The sequence below is a fragment of the Aulonocara stuartgranti genome (genome assembly GCF_965226115.1).
Source record: "Aulonocara stuartgranti genome assembly, chromosome: 19".
In the NCBI taxonomy this organism is placed as follows: Eukaryota; Metazoa; Chordata; class Actinopteri; order Cichliformes; family Cichlidae; genus Aulonocara; species Aulonocara stuartgranti.
Window position 1 is genome coordinate 28206085 of NC_138955.1, and position 21579 is coordinate 28227663.

At 40.6% G+C, this 21579-nt stretch overlaps 1 protein-coding gene across 1 annotated transcript; it reads left to right on the top strand.

Moving 5' to 3' along the window:
• Positions 1-5889: 5889 nt before the first annotated feature.
• Positions 5890-20241, top strand: LOC309695007 (uncharacterized protein). The gene is made up of 8 exons (XM_082515367.1): positions 5890-5985; positions 11681-11886; positions 11997-12122; positions 12211-12315; positions 12431-12795; positions 19808-19949; positions 20041-20094; positions 20175-20241. The coding sequence occupies exons 3-5, from the start codon at positions 11997-11999 to the stop codon at positions 12770-12772; spliced, it is 573 nt and encodes a 190-aa protein (XP_082371493.1). The 5' UTR covers positions 5890-5985; positions 11681-11886; the 3' UTR covers positions 12773-12795; positions 19808-19949; positions 20041-20094; positions 20175-20241.
• The last annotated feature ends 1338 nt before the right edge of the window (positions 20242-21579 follow it).

Below are 21579 nucleotides of genomic sequence, written 5' to 3' on the forward strand. Positions count from 1 at the left end.
TCAGCACAACAACCAATGACAATACAATATTGAGATAACTGACATTAGATGGGTAAATAAGCTTAGGTTACACCCCAACATATTTATTGTGCACAGAAAATAACTCTAAATCATGAAACCCTTTTAATTATTGGACTCTTAACTGTAAATGAAATACATTTGTACCAAAGCATATGATTTTTAAACCTTTTATCAACTATTTATATTTTAACCAGTTTTTATAACAGTAGACTTTTTTTTCTTTATACTGCAAGCCCGAATAATTGCAGACAGGGATGCATATAGTTTTGTTATTGTGGAATAGATTAAAGCAATCCTAGATTGCTTTAGAATTAGAATGTTAAAATTAGTAATTTATTTTGGCACTAACCAGAAACACAGTAACAATGTGTGCAGCAGGAACAGATGCACTTCTATGTTTAGGATTCCCACCAGGTGAAGCACTGAAAATATTATTTAAATATGTATATGTATTTTCAACTGGTGTTATTTTGTGGTCTCATTCCCCAAGCAATTTGTTGCCTTATATTGTCCCCAACACTCACTGCTGCTTCTGCAAAGTCAGAGTGCTAAGTGCTGTCTACTACAGGTAACTCCACTTCAAAAAACCTGAACATTCCCTTTAGCTTACTATTTTAATTGGGGGGGGGGGGGAGACTAAGGAAGCACTTACTGACCAGATGGGGAAAAAAAAGGCTGCACTGTTAAGAGAACTTAACCACCCAGTCTATTGAATATTCACATTCATTCCTTCATGTTACTGTTAACTACACCCGTGTTTTTATGAACTGTTAGGGTGGAAAACCTAAAACGTGTAGGGCAGAGTGCCTTGAGGACCAAGGTTGGAAAACACTGACCTACACCACATCCATCACCCACATAGAGCTTGCGAGAATGCTGTAAAATTCACTGCAAAAGTCTGGATAGCTGTGATAACCAAGTGGCAGCTTTAGTACACATCCACATGTGTGGGATTGTGGTCTGTGGAGGAAATCTGTAGTTTCTATTAACTCAATTAGTATGGCTTTATCCAACAGATTGGATCCTGTACAGAACTGCAGGAAAAGCTGAAGATAATTGAAATCAATTTCTCCAATGTACCTTTTCAGGTAACGAGAAACTGTTGACTGGGCAGCTGTCATCTCCTCTGGAAAGTCTAGAAGCTCCTTCACTGTTTTTACAGTTGGTTTTTTTTCTTCAATGAAATGATGCAGTCCTTCTGGTGGGAGTAAACCAGCTACAGAACCCACAATGGGACGCCAGCACTTGATTACAAACATTGGGGCCTCAATAAGTACTTTTTGTCCTATCTGTGCCAAAACAGGGAGCAGTGTGTCCTTGGTAGGGACCTGCTTGCACTCATGTGCATCAAGTACTTCCAGCAATTCATCTGTATCCACTGAATTGAAGTCATCCAAAGCCTTCAGGAGAACAGATGTTGTGTCAATAGTCCACTTGGAAATCCCCTTACTGATAAAAATGCTGATGTGTCAAATACTTATTTTCCCCGCTGTATGTGAGAAAACTTTTCATTTTTATTTTTTGACACACAATGAAGTAGGTTAAAGTGTCATGGGTTTTATTCATGTGGTTTCTTTTTAAAACATTATTCTTTCAGGCCAAGCGACAGTTGGGACGTAAATCTTACGACAGAGTGGCAACATTTATGTGCCATGATGCCATCACAGCCAAAAGATTTTATCAAGGTTATTTAAATAAGCTAAAGTGAAGTCATATATTTATCTATACACTTACATTTATTCATATTTAGTAATATTGCTTTGCACAGCTGAGGACCCTGCAGAGGACACACTCCAGAGCCGAGCACTGACCACCAATGCAATTGCAACATATGCAGCAAATAAAAGGAAAAGGAGAGAGGACAGAGGATCTGTGCAGGACGAGGACAGTGAAGGATCTGACAAGGAAGAGCAGCAGTCATCAGGAACAGAGGAGCTTTTAGACAGAACGCTCTTCCAGTGTAGCAGTAACAAGGTATGTGTGCCCTGATTCCCTTGGTAAGAGTTTTGATTGGTTGCACTTCTTTCATATATAATCATTTACTCCATCATGAACAAAACATATTTAATTTGTACCATAAACAGATGGTGAGCCCAGGTCAGGGTGAGGTTGCCTGTAGTGCCGGAGCCACAATAAGAGAAACTAAACAGGATTTGAAAAAGGGGGTGGAGCATCTACAAAAAGTGACATACCAGTTGCGCAAGAGAAAAGTATGTAATGTATGTTCTTGTGCTTGTTTTTAGTGTTTTCACTGATTACTAATCTTTTACCTTTTTACTTTTACTTTTCTAAAATCAGATGGTGGTCTTTTACAAAAAGATCGCTCTTCTTGTGAGACATACAAAAGAAAGGAATCTTTTAAACTACTGGTTGTCGAGCTGTATCTCCTCCAGAAAGGGTATTGCAAGCTTCACTGGGAAGTAACCAGCTTGTTTCCACCCTACAACAAACATTCTAGCTATAGCCTGCCATTCTTCACACTGAAAGTCATGCCGGATGAATGGCACTGATCAAATCAGTAAGACAATGACCTCTTCTAACAGTCAGTATTACGGGACAAGATCGTGGTTCAGGGGGTGCTTGGTCAGGAATATTGGCCTCTCCTGTCAGCCCCGGTGAGAGAGACAATGTGTGATGAGGTGGATCAGACTCTTTTTCTGTAAACAGTGTTTCAGGGTTTAGTTCAACCACACTAATATCCACCCTGTTATCCCCACTAATAATAACAACTGCAACAGAATCTTCACTTTCACCTACATTTGGCAGACCATCCCATGGTAATGTGTCATTCAGTTCCAAATATCCACTTATGGAAGCTCCATCATTATTTACAAAGTGGTTTGATGGTTCTTAATTTATGTTTTCCACCAACAGATCATCAGCGGCCCGATTATGTTCATTGTCAGTGAGATCTACCACAGAGGGCTGGGTTATTGCATGATCGGCATGTGAGTGAAGTTGGCCCCCCCACCTTCTTCAAATCCAACAAAAGTGGTATCAAACGTTTGTGCTACGTTTGTGCATGCTGCAAAAGTTTATTTTTTGCCGTTTTCATTTTAAAGATATTCAAGAAAAATTTCTAGCGGTCATCAGAGGTCAACCAGCCCCCCACATTAATGGAATCAAAAAAAAACTGGCGTCAAAAGTTTGTGCTACGTTTGTGCTGGTTTGTGCTGCTAAAATTGTCGTTTGTGCTGCCTCTGTTTTAAAGATATTAATGAAAATGCAAACGTCAAAAGGTCAACCAGCCCCCCACATCACCCAAATCAAACAAAAGTTGATGTCACAGGTTTGTGCTATGTTTGTGCTGGTTTGTGCTGCAAAAAATTTTGTTTGTGGCGCTATTATTTTAAAGATAAAGAGGCGGGGTACATCCTGGACAGGTTGCCAGTCTGTCACAGGGCCAACACACAGGGACAGACAACCATTCGCACTCACATTCACACCTATGGGCAATTCGGATTAACCAATTAACCTATCACCACAAGCTGCATGTCTTTGGAGAGAACCCACGCAAACACGGGGAGAACCTGCAAACTCCACACAGAAAGACCCTGGCGTGATGGTGGAATTGAACTCAGGACCTTCTTGCTGTGCAGCAACAGTGCTAACCACCGTGCTGCCGTAATAATAACATTAAATAACATTTATGAAGAAATTTAAAGGGGCATGCCAGTAGGTGCGTATCAGTTTATAATTAGATAAGGTGTTTTGAGCCAATAAGCTGGTTGTGGATCACTGACTACCATGTTTCTTAACATTACCTTACTCCATCTAGTGTGCTACCAGCAGGGTTTATGCTAAAATGCTAATGGTTGTTAAAACATTAACCTAATAATATGTGAACTGTAGCTTTTAAGTCAAATGGTAATATTAACAAAAGTGCTGTCATTTGTATGTGGGCTGTCATGAGCAAGTTGTATAAAATTAACATACACAGGACAGGAGTGCACTTCAGTGATTCAGCAAATCTGAACTCAAAGGCTCCAAACAGCCTGAAGAACTGTAAATCTTAGGTAACTGTCAATGTTACCTGAAAGGGCCGATTTATATTTTTTGCAAGAGTCAAACTTCTGTAGCCATGGTCACAAAAGGCTATTAAATGAGTGGGCTATTAAACATGTGTGGGATTGACACAGACACAGATTTATCTCAACAGTGCACGGATTTATCTACAAGTATTTTGATGATGAGCTATGAACATTGACTACATTCATTTTTATACCGATCAAATGAATTTTGAACTAGATCTTGTTAAGGATAAACTGGTACAACTCTGCCAAAAAAACCAAACATAGCGACCTGTGTTTGGTTTGTGATCACCAGGGGGTGCTATCATACACATTCTTCTTCTGAGAGAAAAAAAACAAGAGTTGAAGAAAACATGTGCTAGCTATCTTATTTGCATTTTTAAGCTAGATTCCATGACCAACAGCAATCATCAACACTTCAATTCACTATGTCAAAACAGTGTATAAAAGTAAGTAATTTTATGTCCACTTAAAGATGTAGAATTAAAGTTATAATCAAATTATAGCAGTAATATATCACATTTTTAATTTTTGCTTGACAGATGCCAAAGAAATCAGTGGTGGACAAAATTGCAGTATTTGAAGTCCTTCGTGCTTCTAAAGAAGCAGTCATAAAAAATGGAAAAGTTTCAACTCCAAGTGATGACATATGGCAAAATCTATGCAAACAACTTGGTGAAAAGATGACACCAAAAGCTCTTTACACTTTTGTTAAATTAAACAGACACAATGTATGGGCTGCTCTGGATTACAGTGATGAAGAGAGACTGACTGACACAGACAGTAGTGACAATGATAATGATTTTGAACAAAGCAGCTCTCCTTTTCAAAACAAAGACTGCAAGACTTTCAATGTGGAGCTCCCATTTGAACAGTGGATACATATGATTCCACATAAAGTCACATACAAAAAGAATACTTTCAAGAAAAGGGAATACACAATTTTGAAACCAGGTACATGGACTCATGTTGTAAACCAGGGAATCTGGAAAGAGGTTACAAGTACATGCACCATTACTTTTAAACGAGCCAAGGTGTACCCCAGAACTGTATCTTGTTTTATTAAATCAGAGGCTTTTGCAAAGAGTGTAGTGGCCAGCTGTACATTACATGTGAAAAGGAACCTGAAAATCACTGCCCAATGGTGCTGAAGTGTGTAATGGCAAACACAGATGAATCCATGCACACTGGCTTTTCTAGGAGAGCCGTGTCCAGAAGTCTGAGGGCACAAGTAAAAAAAGAACTTTGTGAAGGCAGACTGCAGCCCCATGTGTGGAGAGCATCAGAGACAGAAAAGCTGATGGACTTTGGTGATCCAGAGCCAAGCCATCTACCAAATTTGACAACTCTGCGCAAAGCCAAACATGAACAAAATCAACTAGAAGTTGCTCATAAAAACCCAATACTGTCTCTCCACTCATTAAAATACAGTTCCCCTCACAATGGAAGCATTTGGGACATTGGATTAGACAAGTTCTTCTGTCACTACTGGAGTCAAACTCAAATGCTGATGTACAAGATTGAAAAGCACCCCATAGTTGCCTTTGATGCGACTGGCTCAGTTGTAAAAAAGCTTCTCAGGCCTAATGGTTTGTCTGGAAATATCTTCCTGTATCAAGGTGTGTTAACAGGAAGGGACAACTCTCACGTCCCAATGGTGCAAATGTTGTCAGAGAGACATGATGTCCAGGCAATCACAAGATGGTTATCGGAAGTAGGCCGTGAAGTAGTCGTGCACCAGCTGAATGTGCGGAGATCTAAGTCTAGTACGTATATAATACACATCTATACCTCTACCTACTTTAATGACATGATGTTAATAATAAAGTGTCTAAGGTATTGTGCTTACATTTTTTTTTAGAAAGACTTGTCAAAGCAGAAAAACATGCTTTGTTCATTGATGAGGCTCCCCAGAAGATTGCTGCCGCACTGGGTATGGATCACTGCAATGATCACAATGACACTGAATGTTCATTTTACTTAAGAGGGATTATACAGACTTCAGATCTGGGTTAAGACAAAGCCCCTACAGATCTTTACATCACAGTGACCCACACACTGAAACTGAGCTTATGTCTTTTCTGTCTAATGTCCAGTTTAAATTTAAGAATAATGTGCAGCTTGGTCAATGTAATGCACATGAAGCCAGAGCTAAAACACATCACCATTGCAGTGAAATATGTGCAGCTCTGCCTTAAGATGGAGCCCTGTACATTTTGATCTTGTTATTTCTGGGATGATTGTAAAGATAATTTTCATTATTATGGCTAGAATAAAGTGTAAGAGGTATTTGCACTTACAAAGAATAAGACTTTTACTTTTATTGTTTCATAAAAGGTGTCCACAATTTAAACTTTAATTGCAGGAAATTTAATTAAATAAGAATAAGGAAAATAAAATAATCACAAAACAATAATCAGATTACTTAAACTCTACTTATCTAACTAAGATGCTCTAAGCTAATGCTAAGTGTGTTCTTTTCTTTGGTGAGGAGAGGTTGGAGGAAGGATGTAAATCAAAATCCTTCTAAATTAACCGCCTAACACAGCAACAATGAGCAGACAAAAAGGAATGAATTCACAGGTTGGACAGGTTTTCAACTGTGAACCTCTTCGATCCAATCTTTTGGGCTGCTCATCTTGCAGAAGACAAAAAAGAAAAACACAAAATCTCTTCTTCACCTCACCTGTTCACCCCCCCCCCCCCCCCTTCTCCTACTGGACGTCATATCTTCCCACACCTTATCTATCAATGTGTAGCTTTTAAAATTGTGAATGCTTCATTACATTTTCATTGTTATTCTTAACATAGAGAATTCATATTCAATCACTTCATGTTTCATTCAGTTTATGTGATTCTACTTCAGTTAGATTTGTCTTTAGGACATTTTCACAAGAACATCCATTGTAACTTAATCCCTTTCCAATTCGAATGCTTTAAAACTCAGTTAATTACCATTTATTTCTCTAGTTATTTTATGATTTAATGAAAACATACATTTTGTTTGTCAGATATTCTTTGAGATTATTAGCTCCACTGTGTCACATTATACACAACACACAGAAACACACACACCAAGGTCAGACACTCTGTGAGGCCTGTTATTAGAATCACTGTTATTCTACAGGGAGTGCAGAATCATTAGGCAAATGAGTATTTTGTCTACATCATCCTCTTCATGCATGTTGTCTTACTCCAAGCTGTATAGGCTCGAAAGCCTACTACCAATTAAGCATATTAGGTGATGTGCATCTCTGTAATGAGAAGGGGTGTGGTCTAATGACATCAACACCCTATATCAGGTGTACATAATTATTAGGCAACGTCCTTTCCTTTGGCAAAATGGATCAAAAGAAGGACTTGACAGGCTCAGAAAAGTCAAGAATAGTGAGATATCTTGCAGAGGGATGCAGCAGTCTCAAAATTGCAAAGCTTCTGAAGCGTGATCATCGAACAATCAAGCGTTTCATTCAAAATAGTCAACAGGGTTGCAAGAAGCGTGTGGAAAAACCAAGGCACAAAATAACTGCCCATGAACTGAGAAAAGTCAAGCGTGCAGCTGCCAAGATGCCACTTGCCACCAGTTTGGCCATATTTCAGAGCTGCAACATCACTGGAGTGCCCAAAAGCGCAAGGTGTGCAGTACTCAGAGACATGGCCAAGGTAAGAAAGGCTGAAAGACGACCACCACTGAACAAGACACACAAGCTGAAACGTCAAGGCTGGGCCAAGAAATATCTCAAGACTGGTTTTTCTAAGGTTTTATGGACTGATGAAATGAAAGTGAGTCTTGATGGGCCAGATGGATGGGCCCGTGGCTAGATTGGTAAAGGGCAGAGAGCTCCAGTCCGACTCAGACGCCAGCAAGGTGGAGGTGGAGTACTGGTTTGGGCTGGTATCATCAAAGATGAGCTTGAGGGGCCTTTTCGGGTTGAGGATGGAGTCAAGCTCAACTCCCAGTCCTACTGCCAGTTTCTGGAAGACACCTTCTTCAAGCAGTGGTACAGGAAGAAGTCTGCATCCTTCAAGAAAAACATGATTTTCATGCAGGACAATGCTCCATCACACGCGTCCAAGTACTCCACAGCGTGGCTGGCAAGAAAGGGTATAAAAGAAGAAAAACTAATGACATGGCCACCTTGTTCACCTGATCTGAACCCCATTGAGAACCTGTGGTCCATCATCAAATGTGAGATTTACAAGGAGGGAAAACAGTACACCTCTCTGAACAGTGTCTGGGAGGCTGTGGTTGCTGCTGCACGCAATGTTGATGGTGAACAGATCAAAACACTGACAGAATCCATGGATGGCAGGTTTTTGAGTGTCCTTGCAAAGAAAGGTGGCTATGTTGGTCGCTGATTTGTTTTTGTTTTGTTTTTGAATGTCAGAAATGTATATTTGTGAATGTGGAGATGTTATATTGGTGTCACTGGTAAAAATAAATAATTGAAATGGGTATATATTTGTTTTTTGTTAAGTTGCCTAATAATTATGCACAGTAATAGTCACCTGCACACACAGATATCCCCCTAAAATAGCTAAAACTAAAAACAAACTAAAAACTACTTCCAAAAACATTCAGCTTTGATATTAATGAATTTTTTGGGTTCATTGAGAACATGTTTGTTGTTCAATAATAAAATTATTCCTCAAAAATACAACTTGCCTAATAATTCTGCACTCCCTGTATTCTCAGATTCATTACACTGGTTAACTTACACATTTTCTTTCCTTTGTTTCATTTATTTTCAACATGCCAGAAACTGAGCATAACTAACCCTCAGTAAAACAAGTTACAAGTTATGGTATCTGGAACAGATTTACATTCAATATTTAGAGTTATATTTTGGACGCACAGACGCGCGCGCGCGCACACACACACACACACACACACACACACACACACACACACACACTCAGCCATTATAACAGCCATTTCTACTACTCAAACACATTTGCATTTGTTATCTATATGTAGAGGCGGCACGGGGCGTGAGACTTTTATCTCTTTCTATCTTCTATCTTAAGACACATTACAGGGTTTTGTAATTGGAAACTGGGTTTTTTGTATGGTTGGTCTGGAAAATTTGTTTGATACTTTGTGGTGCTTGCATGGTCCTTGAGACATGGTGCTTGTAAAATCCCTCTATAATCTGCACAAGGGACTGGACATGTAAATGCAGTGTATGTGTTAGCATAGCATATTAATACATGTAGTGTTCTCTTTGTGTTTTTACAGATGACCTCGAGAAGCAACCCCAGAGCAGAACAATATTGAAATTGTTTTTTGGACTGTTGGGCGGATATATTATTGCCATAACTGGTCACCGAAAGGGAGTGATCATCAACATGACTACTGAGGAGGTTGAAATGGCAGAAAAAGCTAAGCAGGGTGCCCGCATCATCCGTGTATGTACTAAAACGATATAAATCTAAGTATACATAGACATTTTTTTATTCAGCTGAATAAACATGTCTTTTCATGTATTAGGTTAAACAGCACAAAACTCAAAGATATCATGGGCAAGCAGCTGTCCCCCTGTACAAGAATGAGTATACCTGGTTGCAGCGTTACAATCATATCAGAGAGTATGTTGAAGGCGGTTCGGAGGCACCGACTTTTTTCCACAGTTCTAGTGGAGGTGTTCTTCATAGACTACCGGTATTTTTCAAGGCAGCCTGGGAGATGATGAATCTGGGGATTGCCCCCACCTTCAACATGCTACGTTCCTCCTGTAGCACTTACAGCGGGGAAAATAAGTATTTGACACATCAGCATTTTTATCAGTAAGGGGATTTCCAAGTGGACTATTGACACAACATTTCCACCAGATGTTGCCATCAAGCCAAATATTGACGTCATACAAACAAATCAGAACATATAAGTATACAAGTTAAACCACAATAAATAAAGTGAAATGACACAGGGAATAAGTATTGAATACATGGAGATAACAAGGGGCAAAATGACATAGAAAGCCAGGAGATCACCTGAAATCTGTCAGTATTGATAGAGAAATCCTGTCCCCTATCAGTACTAATTGATATCAGCTGCTTTAGTCCTAATTGATGGCCTATAAAGGCTCCTCATTACCCAGAAGGCACACAGGAAAGACTTCATGATGGGTAAAAGCAAAGAACTCTCTCAAGATCTTCGTAATCTTATCGTTGAAAAGCATTTTGATGGGAATGGTTATAGGTGCATTTCCAGAATGCTGAATGTTCCTGTGAGCACTGTGGGGGCCATTATCCGGAAATGGAAAGTGCATCAGTTCACCATAAACCTGCCACGATCAGGTGCTCCACGCAAGATCCCTGTCCGAGGAGTCCAAAGAATAATCAGGAGGGTTCTCCAAGAGCCAAGAACCACTCGGACAGAACTTCAGGAAGACCTTGCATCAGCAGGTACTGTTGTTTCAAAGAAAACTATAAGCAATGCACTGAACCGCCATGGCATCCATGCACGCTCACCACGCAAGACTCCATTGCTGAACAAAAAGCATGTCAAGGCTCGGTTAAAATTTGCGCAACAGCATTTGGAGAAGCCTGTGGATTATTGGACGACTATAGTATGGTCAGATGAAAGCAAAATTGAACTTTTTGGCAGTCATTCTACACACCATGTTTGGAGAAGAAATGGCACTGCTCACCACCCCAAGAACACCATACCAACAGTCAAGTTTGGGGGTGGAAGCATCATGGTTTGGGGCTGCTTTTCAGCAAGGGGTACTGGCAGACTTCATATTATTGAAGGCAGGATGAATGGAGAGATGTACCGGGACATTCTGGATAAAAATCTGCTGCCATCTACCAGGAAGCTAAAAATGAAAAGAGGGTGGACATTTCAGCAAGACAATGATCCCAAACACAAGGCCAAGGAAACAATGAAGTGGTTTCAAAGAAAGAAAATCAAGTTGCTTGAATGGCCCAGTCAATCACCTGACCTAAATCCCATAGAAAATCTATGGAGAGAACTGAAGATTAAAGTTCATAAAAGAGGCCCAAGGAACCTTCAAGATTTAAAGACCGTTTGTGTGGAAGAATGGGCCAGAATCACTCCTGAGCAATGCAGACGACTGGTCTATCCATACAAGAGGCGTCTAGAAGCTGTAATCACCAACAAAGGCTTTTCTACAAAGTATTGAATAAAGTGTGTTCAATACTTATTCCCTGTGTCATTTCACTTTATTTATTATGGTTTAACTTGTATACTTATATGTTCTGATTTGATTGTATGACTTCAATATTTGGCTTGATGGCAACATCTGGTGGAAATGTTGTGTCAATAGTCCACTTGGAAATCCCCTTACTGATAAAAATGCTGATGTGTCAAATACTTATTTTCCCCGCTGTATGTGAGAAAACTTTTCATTTTTATTTTTTGACACACAATGAAGTAGGTTAAAGTGTCATGGGTTTTATTCATGTGGTTTCTTTTTAAAACATTATTCTTTCAGGCCAAGCGACAGTTGGGACGTAAATCTTACGACAGAGTGGCAACATTTATGTGCCATGATGCCATCACAGCCAAAAGATTTTATCAAGGTTATTTAAATAAGCTAAAGTGAAGTCATATATTTATCTATACACTTACATTTATTCATATTTAGTAATATTGCTTTGCACAGCTGAGGACCCTGCAGAGGACACACTCCAGAGCCGAGCACTGACCACCAATGCAATTGCAACATATGCAGCAAATAAAAGGAAAAGGAGAGAGGACAGAGGATCTGTGCAGGACGAGGACAGTGAAGGATCTGACAAGGAAGAGCAGCAGTCATCAGGAACAGAGGAGCTTTTAGACAGAACGCTCTTCCAGTGTAGCAGTAACAAGGTATGTGTGCCCTGATTCCCTTGGTAAGAGTTTTGATTGGTTGCACTTCTTTCATATATAATCATTTACTCCATCATGAACAAAACATATTTAATTTGTACCATAAACAGATGGTGAGCCCAGGTCAGGGTGAGGTTGCCTGTAGTGCCGGAGCCACAATAAGAGAAACTAAACAGGATTTGAAAAAGGGGGTGGAGCATCTACAAAAAGTGACATACCAGTTGCGCAAGAGAAAAGTATGTAATGTATGTTCTTGTGCTTGTTTTTAGTGTTTTCACTGATTACTAATCTTTTACCTTTTTACTTTTACTTTTCTAAAATCAGATGGTGGTCTTTTACAAAAATGATAGGACAGATGTGGGGAAACTCACACAAGAAGACAATCCAGAAGAGGAGGAGGAGGATGAAGCGAGGGAATGGGTTCCTAAGGTGGGCAGGAAAAATCCAGCAGAGTTTCTTCTCCTGCAGTTAAAGATGTAAGTGTTTTGTTTCCACACATCCATGAAAAATGAGTAAAATATATATTTTTCTGTTCTAATAACAGTCTGTGAGCTCATCTGAAGATGATGGGACAGATGACTGGAAACCCACACAGGATGAATCTGAAGGCTATTCAGAAGAGGAGGAAGAACAAGAACGTAAAAGGATTCCTAAGGTAGCCATGAAAAACAAAACTGGGTGTCCTGTGCCACAAAGAGATGTGAAATTCATCCTCAGTTTCAGTGCTTCCACAATCAATCCATCAAAAATGACCAAACATATTGTTGTCTTCTCTGAAAACAGATGGTGGCAGCATCTGAAGAGGATGGGACACATGATAGCAGACCCACACAAGATGAATCTAAAGATGATTCAAAGGATGAAGCAGAACATTTGGGACAAATGATTCACAAAGTGGCCATGGAAAAGGTAAAATTTGTCCTCTGTTTCAGTGCATTCAACAAAATATGTCTTTGTATTCTTCTGCGTCAGATGGTCAGCTCATATGAAATATGCAAGGAGTAAAGGTATTGAAGGTACATGAGTTTAAATACCTGGAGTCAAGCATCCAAAGCAACAAGCAGTGCAAAAGGCCAGGCAGGGGATGGCAGGGCTCAAGATGCTAAGATTTTGTTTGGGAGTGACCAGAATGGAGAAGATTAGAAATGAGTGCATCAGAGAGACAGCTCATGTTGAGCGGTTTGGAGACAAAGTTAGAGAGGCAAAGCTGACATGATTTGGACATATGTAGAAGAGGCATAGTGAATATATTGTTCCATATGGAGTTGCCAGGCAGGAGGGAAAGAGCAAGCCCTTAGAGGGAGTTCAAGGATATAGTGATGGAGGATATAGATAGGGTTGGTATGAACGAGGAGGCGGCTATGGATAGAATAAGATGGAGGCAGATGATCCACTGTAGTGACCCCTAAAGGGAGGAGCCAGAAGAAGAAGAAGAACTCAGCTTATTCGAAGAGGATGGAACATGATGGGAAACCTCCACCAGATAAATTCAAAGACAATTCAGAAAAGATGTGTTTGAGGAAGAGGTGAGTTAGCTGCAGTCCATTTTAGTGAGGTCATGAGGAGGAGTAGAAAGCTGCAGTAAATCTAATGATCGTGCTCGTGTATGTATAATACCAGCAGTGAGTTCTGAGGACTTGGACGGTCCAAAAACTATTTGCTAACAAATCAGCACAGGCACTTATAGTGGTGCACTATTACAAAATGCTTTTACTCACAAATAGGGGGCTAAAGTTCATTCCTTGCAGTTTGATTTGTTTCTAAAACAATCAATACCAACATGAAACTGGTTTATAATTTTTTTCTTGTTCTTGCATTTCTTTTTTTTTTTTTTTATTAAAGTTTTTGCATCGACTTTTACAAAAGATAAATTGAACAATATGCCGTTTTCTTTTTAAAGAACATAAAGCAATATAAAACATACATTCCCACCTCATGATTATAGCAGTACCAGTGGGTGTACAAACAGAAAAAGGAAAAAGTCCAATCTAATAATACTAGTAACAAACCCAAGGGTACAAGACAACAGTTCCTGAGTGTACAAAGGAGATGTGGAGAGTATCCAGAACCCACACCCCCACACAGACACATAAAAACCAAAACACACAAAAAAAAAAAAAAAAAAAAAAAAAAAAACCACAGATGATAAGTGGTCAGCTTAGTGATAGGGATAAGTCAATTCTGTTAGAGAAAACAAAATATGTATAAAGTAGTTAAATAAATACTAGGGCGCAGGCACAATAGAATCCATATACTTAAACTTAGGCCTCTTACTTAAACATAAGATAAGAAAAAAATAAAATATGATAGAGTCTGAGCTGGCTAATTGGGAGCATTGCGAGACCGCAAAGTCTGAACATGGTCAAAAAAGGGTTGCCAGGTCTTAAAAAATTTGGCCGTAGACCCGCGTAGGGTGAATTTAATCTTTTCGAGTTTGCTAAAGTGCAAAACGTCTCTGATCCAGATTTCCCAGGATGGGACGGAAGGGGACTTCCAACATAACAATATTCTGCGTCTTGCCAATAAGGTGAAAAATGCTACCAGATCCGCTTGAGGCGTCGGCAAGGCAACTGAATCAGGAAGAACCCCAAACAAAGCAGTTAAGGGCACAGGTTGGAGGGTTAGCTGGGTGATCTTAGATAAAATCAAGAAAATATTAATCCAGTATTGTTTGAGGGATGAACATGACCAAAACATATGCATTAAAGAGGCAGGTGTTTGATGACAACGGTCGCAATCAGGGCTAAGATTGGGGTATATTTGAGCTAGTCTGGCCTTAGTCCAATGTATACGGTGCAGAATCTTACATTGAATCAGCCCGTGTTTGGCACAGAATGAGGAGCCATGGACCCGGTAAAGAATTTTATCCCAAGAGTCATCCTGAATCACACACCCCAGATCCTGCTCCCATGCCAATTTAATAGCCGAGATTGAAGAATTGCCAAAGGAGCATATTCTCCCATACAAACAGGAGATCAGGCCCTGTAATGAAGGGGGAGGCGATAGAAGGTTATCAAAGTCATGATAAGAAGGTCTAGATGGAAACTGAGAGGATTTCTCCTTAACAAAACTCCGGATTTGTAAATAGCGAAAAAAGTGACTTTTTGGAAGGCCAAATTTCAATGAGAGCTGTTCAAAGGAGGCAAATGTATTCTGAATGTACAGATCAGAAAAAGACCTAATACCCAAAGAGGCCCACAAATAAAAAGCACCATCAGCTAACGAAGGCTGAAAAGAGGGATTTTTCACAATGGGTGATTGAAGGGGAAAAAAGGTCAACTTAAAGTAACGACGAAATTGATACCATATTTTCAAGGTAACTTTGACAATAGAGTTATTATAAGAACCTGCACTCGGAGGCTGCTTTTGGGCATAAATCAGGGCTGGTAAAGAGGCTGAGACACAGGAAGAAGTCTCCAAACTGAGCCAGGCCGGGGCATTATTCGTGTCCTCCCCCTGTAGCCAATACCTGAGAATACGAATATTACATGCCCAATAATAGAACATAAAGTTTGGTAAAGCCATCCCCCCCATCTTTTTCGGTCTTTGAAGATATGTCTTGCGTATTCTGGGGTTTTTTTTGTTCCAGATGAACCCAGATAGAATCTTGTCTAATTTAACAAAAAAGGAAATTGGAATAAATACAGGGACACACTGAAAAAGAAAAGAAAATCTGGGGAGGATATTCATTTTAATTGTATTTATGCGCCCTGCTACAGACAGATGGAGTAGAGACCATCTGTCCAAATCCTGCCTAACTTTCTCCACAAGTGGGTCGAAATTAAGCTTGAAAAGAGCATGAAAATGACTTGTAATTTTAACCCCTAAATATGTGAAGTTGTCTGATACAACTCGAAAAGGCAGTGCTGTGCACTGATATTTCTGTGCAGCAGCATTCAGGGGAAACAGTTCGCTATTAGCAAGATTCAGTTTATAGCCAGAAATAAGGCTAAACTGTTCAAGTATTGAAAGTACCAAAGGGAATGAGGATGCTGGCTCTGAGATATAAAGAAGCAAGTCATCTGCATATAAGGAGACTCTTTGTTCTATACCATTTCTAAAAACCCCGGTGATACCTGGGTTTGATCTTAGCGATATGGCTAGGGGCTCAATTACGATTGCAAATAGCAATGGCGACATAGGACAGCCCTGCCTAGTCCCCCTAAACAGGGGAAAGAAGTCAGAGCATGTGCCATTTGTTTTGACAGCGGCAAGCGGGGAAGTATAAAGAAGTTTCAACCAGGAGATGAATATTTTACCAAAGCCGAATTTATCTAAAACATAAAAGAGGTATCCCCACTCTACCCTGTCAAAAGCCTTCTCAGCATCTAAACTGATCCCAAACTCAGGGCTGTTGGAGTCTGAGGGATTGTAAAGGACATTAAACAAACGTCTAAGGTTAGAGAAGGCGTATCTCCCTTTAATAAAGCCTGTTTGGTCCAGATTGATTAGAGATGGTAAGACTGCTTCTACACGCCTCGCTAGAAGTTTAGCAAGGATTTTATAATCCACATTTAACAAAGAAATGGGACGGTATGAGCCACATTGTAGTGGATCCTTATCCTTTTTTAGGATCAGGGATATAGATGCCTGCAGTAGAGAGGGTGGGAGGGATCCAACTTCCAGTGAGTGCTTATACATATTTATCATGAGCGGAGCCAGTTTAGGCATGAATTTACGATAGAACTCAACCGGAAACCCGTCCTGTCCGGGACACTTAGAACACTGCAGTTTGCTGATAGCTTGCATGATCTCTTCTACAGTTACTGGTCCCTCCAGCTGGAGGCTGTGTGTCTGATCGATTGATGGGAGCTTAAGATGATTGAAAAATGAGTCCAAAGCCTCCGTACTAAATGCACACTCAGACGCATAGAGAGATGAATAAAAGTCTCGAAATTGGTCATTAATTATTCTAGGATCCATAGAGACACCACTTAATGTCTGAATCCGAGGAATGGAGTGTGCAGCTGCTGCACTACGGAGCTGATGAGAGAGCAGTTTACTGGCCTTATCCCCATATTCATACTGGGAGTACTGACATTTCAGCAACATCTCTTCAGCCCGAGCAGAGGACAGGTGATCAAACTCAGTCTGCAAAGACAGCCTATCATTATAGACCTCTGGTGCCGGGCAAACGGCATACAACTCGTCTAATTGCGATATGCGTATTATGAGCTCGGACAATTTTGCTTTCCTTTGGTTTGCCTCAAAACCAGCATAAGATATAATATGTCCCCTGATAAAAGCCTTAAATGTTTCCCACAAAATAGAGGGTGATATTCCGGGTGTAGTATTTGTCTCTATAAATAAGTCTATCTTGGAATTCAGAAATGTGGTGAACTTATCGTCTGACAGCGAGCGTGTATTCAAACGCCATGGAGCTGGCGGAGAACATTGGCCCACTGCCAAATCTAGAGTCAACGGAGCATGATCTGAAATGACAATAGCACTATGAGAGCAAGAGCGAATCTGTGAAGTAAGTCGACTGTCCAGTAGGAAGTAATCAATACGAGTGTATGTATGATGAACAGGGGAGAAAAAGGTGTATTCTCTACGTGTAGGGTTGAGGAAACGCCAGGCATCAATAACAGAGAATTCTTTAAGGAACGTATTAATAATTTTGGAAGAGTTGGATTGCCTACCAGGCTTATTTGAGGATCGATCCAGCGGCCCGAGCCAGCAATTAAAATCGCCACCAAGAACCAAATAGTGGGAAGAGAAATCAGAAATTTTAGTGAAAAGAATACTAAGAAAATTTGGATCGTCCCAATTGGGAGCATAAACATTGGCAAAAATAAATTTAGTGTTCCAAATACTACCACTCACAATAATGAATCTACCATTCTGGTCCACTATAACCTTAGAAGAAACAAATGGCACTGATTTGTGTATTAAAATAGCAGCACCACGAACTTTGGAATTAAATGTAGAGTGATAGAGTTGACCCACCCACCCCTTGCGAAGTCTAAAATGATCTGAAATTTTTAGGTGTGTTTCTTGTAAGAACACAACCTGGGCGCCCAAAAATTGCAAATGATGAAGGACCTTGCTCCTTTTAATAGGTTGGTTCAGGCCTTTACAATTCCAGCTACAGAACTTAAATGAGTAACCTGCTTGTTGATTATTAATATTTAATTGCGGTGCCATATTAAAACATAGGTTGAGAAAAGCCACAGCTGACCAATGAAAAACACGCAAAAAACAAAATCAGTGTACAGAACAGTACAACATAAAAACAAAAAACACCCAAACTTCCCCCTAAATGCTGAAGCATCTTCCCTAACAAGATGCGCGCACCCCTCGCTAAACACACCCCTGAGCACTTCCTCCCAACCATTCGAAGTCCCAGTTGAGTTTAAGCTCCGTGCATTACAAGGCAAAGACAAATCAAGGATTATATGAGAGTATATTAGAACGAGACACATCCTAAAAAAAAAAAAAAAAAAAAAAAAAATTATTTCAAAGAAATTAAGCAAGATGGACATATCAGCCCATGGACTAAGACACTTATGTACCCTGAGAGGCTGGGCCCCCCAGGATCTTATTGGCAAAGTCCGTGGCAGACGCAGGATCAGTAAACTTACGTATAACTCCATCTGGAAGTGTCACCCTCAGTTCCGCAGGGTAGAACAGGCAGAACTTGATCCCAGGACAGGAATGCAGAAGGCGCTTGACACCAGTAAACTGTGAACGCTTTTTAGCCACTGCAGGTGTAAAGTCTGGAAAAATGGAAATCCTTCTGCCCTGGTAAAGTAGAGGAGAATTTGCCCCTGCAAGACGTAGCAGCTGTTCCTTGACATGGAAGTAATGGACTCTAATGAGAAGTGGGCGAGGAGGCGTTCCCTCTCTGGGCTTTGACCCAAGGGACCTGTGAACCCGATCTAACAAGGGTGCTTCATTCAGTTTCAGAAGATCTTGCAGGAGATGGGAAATAAACTCCCTAGGGTTGGAAGACTCCAAACCCTCGGGGATGCCAACAAGGCGAATATTGTTACGCCTTGATCTTCCTTCTAGATCCTCACATTTAGCTTGGAGTTGTCTGACCTCCTCCGTTAGGACCTTTACAGCAGATTGAAGAGAAGTCAGGTCGTCACTGCAGGTTGTAGCTGAAAGCTCCAAATCTTTAATGGTAGTCCCTTGAGCATTAACGGTGGCCTGTAGGGTGGTTATAGCAGCTTTAAACTCAGCCTTCACAGATGATATTTCTGACCGCAGTGTATGGGTAACCGTGTCAATCTTGCATTCAAGCTTGTCGCAGATGTCCCGTTTCAGAGCCTCCAATGCTCTGGTAAATGTGGCTTCACCGAGCGGTGCGCCCGCACCCTGCTCGTAGCTGCTCTCTGTGATAGCCGCGTCACGTTGGGATTCGCGGCCCAGCTCCGGGCTCTGAGAACCACCCGCGCCGGCTTGACCCCGTTTTCGACGGTGCTCCCTCTTATCTGCCATTGTACAAAAAGAAAAATGAAGAGCAAATGGTGAGGCTTTTAGTGGGAGAACTTGATTGCCCGGACGCAACTGCTACGGTCACCACAGCCAACCAGGAAAGAAGCTCCTACGGCCTTTCCCAGAAGTTGTCAAAAGTAGGTTTCCCGACCTCAGAGAGTGAAAAAATAAAAAAAATAAATAAACGAGCGGATGCTCGGCGGCAAGAACGGTTATTTAGAGCCTACAGGGCTGATATAGTAAATGCGGATGCGTCTTAAACCAATATTTTTGTCATTGCTTTGCGGAGCCCCGGGAGACACGTCTTCACACCATAGTCTTCTTGCATTTCTGTGTGTTATATGTACAGGACAGAGAAACGGCGATGAGCTCATTACGATTACAGCACCAAATTCCAGTTGTTACATAACAAATCTGAACATTACATCTAGATGAGCTAAAGTAACCTTGTTTTTCTTTGTCAATCATCATTTTTCAGATGCAGCAGGCCTATGTAAGCCAAGACAAAGCAATGACTGTGAATAAGAGTTCAGAAAAAAGGGTGATTCACCAAACCAGATGCTTGAAGAGGCTCACTTTTCATCAATCAACTCTCTTTGAAGACACCATACCCAGATCTGGTAACTGGAAACCAGCAGCTGTAGTAAAAATACACAAGTTCAAAGAACTTTAAGGTGAAGTGGTATTTATTTATTTCTCATTTGGTCTTAGATAACAACAAGAAAGACCAAAGTGGAATGTCATCTGCAGCAATAATAACCTCAGGTAAATATTAACATTATATTGCACAATATGAACAATGTTAAGTTAATGAGTAAGTAAATGATTATTTTCTTAAAATAAAGAACAACTGGAGGAGAAAGAGATACAAGAAGAGTCTCTGGAGAAGATGAAGAGTGAAGACAAAGTAGGAGAGAGAAAAGAAAAAGTACAGCAGGAGCCTCTTAAGAAGATGAAGAGTGAAGCCAAAGTAAGAGAGAGAAAAGAAAAAGTACAGCAGGAGCCTCTGAAGAAGATGAAGAGTGAAGCCAAAGTAAGAGAGAGAAAAGAAAAAGTGCAGCAGGAGCCTCTGGAGAAGATGAGGAGTGAAGCCAAAGTAAGAGAGAGAAAAGAAAAAGTGCAGCAGGAGCCTCTGGAGAAGATGAGGAGTGAAGCCAAAGTAGGAAAGAGAAAAGAAAAAGTGCAGCAGGAACCTCTGGAGAAGATGAAGAGTGAAGCCAAAGTAAGAGAGAGAAAAGAAAAAGTACAGCAGGAGCCTCTGGAGAAGATGAAGAGTGAAGGGGGAAAAAGGACTCTGAAAATAAGGTGCAATTTATTCCATTGCTCCCAGTAAGCCCAAGAAATGCCTTATTTGAGGGCTTTTGCATTGTATTTGTTTTTGAAGATCCCACTTTTTTATTACATAAAAGAGTTGTTAATAAAAAGTGATCATCTAATACTGTGTCCAATGAGTTACTGTCACGTTTATTTTCTGGAATCACAAGTGCTCTCAGACTTGACATTATATATTTCCACCATATGTGAGATCAGTCAAATTAAGAAAGGAGACATGCTTCTTGAAGAAGTAAAAGTCCAAGCTTAAGACATATTTTCAGTATGTAAATGTTGAAGTTTTGGGGTATGTTGTACTATACAGTCAAACCATTTGATGCCATTTGGTCCTATATCTACACAAATTTCAGTTGTAAAATCACAAGGCTAATAAGTTCACATAAACTTCATAACTTAATCAGAATGTACATAGATGTCCTACCACTGGGGGAAAGACCAAGCACCACAATCTACCACATTTTCTGAACCACTTGCTCTCATCCACATAGGGAGCCGCATTGAACTTGTTAATCTAACAAAAGAAAAAGTGACCTCAATTTTGCAGCGGTTTGCAGATTTGTTCTCCCACCTGCCCGACTTTAAATGGTAAATGGCCTGCATTTGTATAGCGCTTTTCTAGTCCTTAAGGACCCCAAAGTACTTTACACTACATTCAGTCATTCACACACTGGCAATGGCAAGCTACATTGCAGCCACAGCTGCCCTGGGGGGCACTGACAGAGGCGAGGCTGCCGGCCACAGGCGCCACCGGGCCCTCTGACCACCACCAGTAGGCAAACATGGGGTTAGTATCTTGCCCAAGTATATTTGGCATGCAGCCAGGAGGCAGCCTGGGATCGAACCACCGACCTTCTGATTAGTGGCTGACCTGCTCTGCCACCTGAGCTACAGCCACCCCAGAAACTTACTTTGCTCAAA

Excerpts from the sequence above, each read along its gene's own strand:
- LOC309695007 (XM_082515367.1), top strand. The coding sequence starts at position 11,997 with ATGGTGAGCCCAGGTCAGGGTGAGGTTGCCTGTAGTGCCGGAGCCACA. Across the intron at positions 12,123-12,210 it reads ACCAGTTGCGCAAGAGAAAA|ATGGTGGTCTTTTACAAAAA; the intron begins GTATGTAATGTA and ends TTCTAAAATCAG. Across the intron at positions 12,316-12,430 it reads CGAGGGAATGGGTTCCTAAG|TCTGTGAGCTCATCTGAAGA; the intron begins GTGGGCAGGAAA and ends TTCTAATAACAG.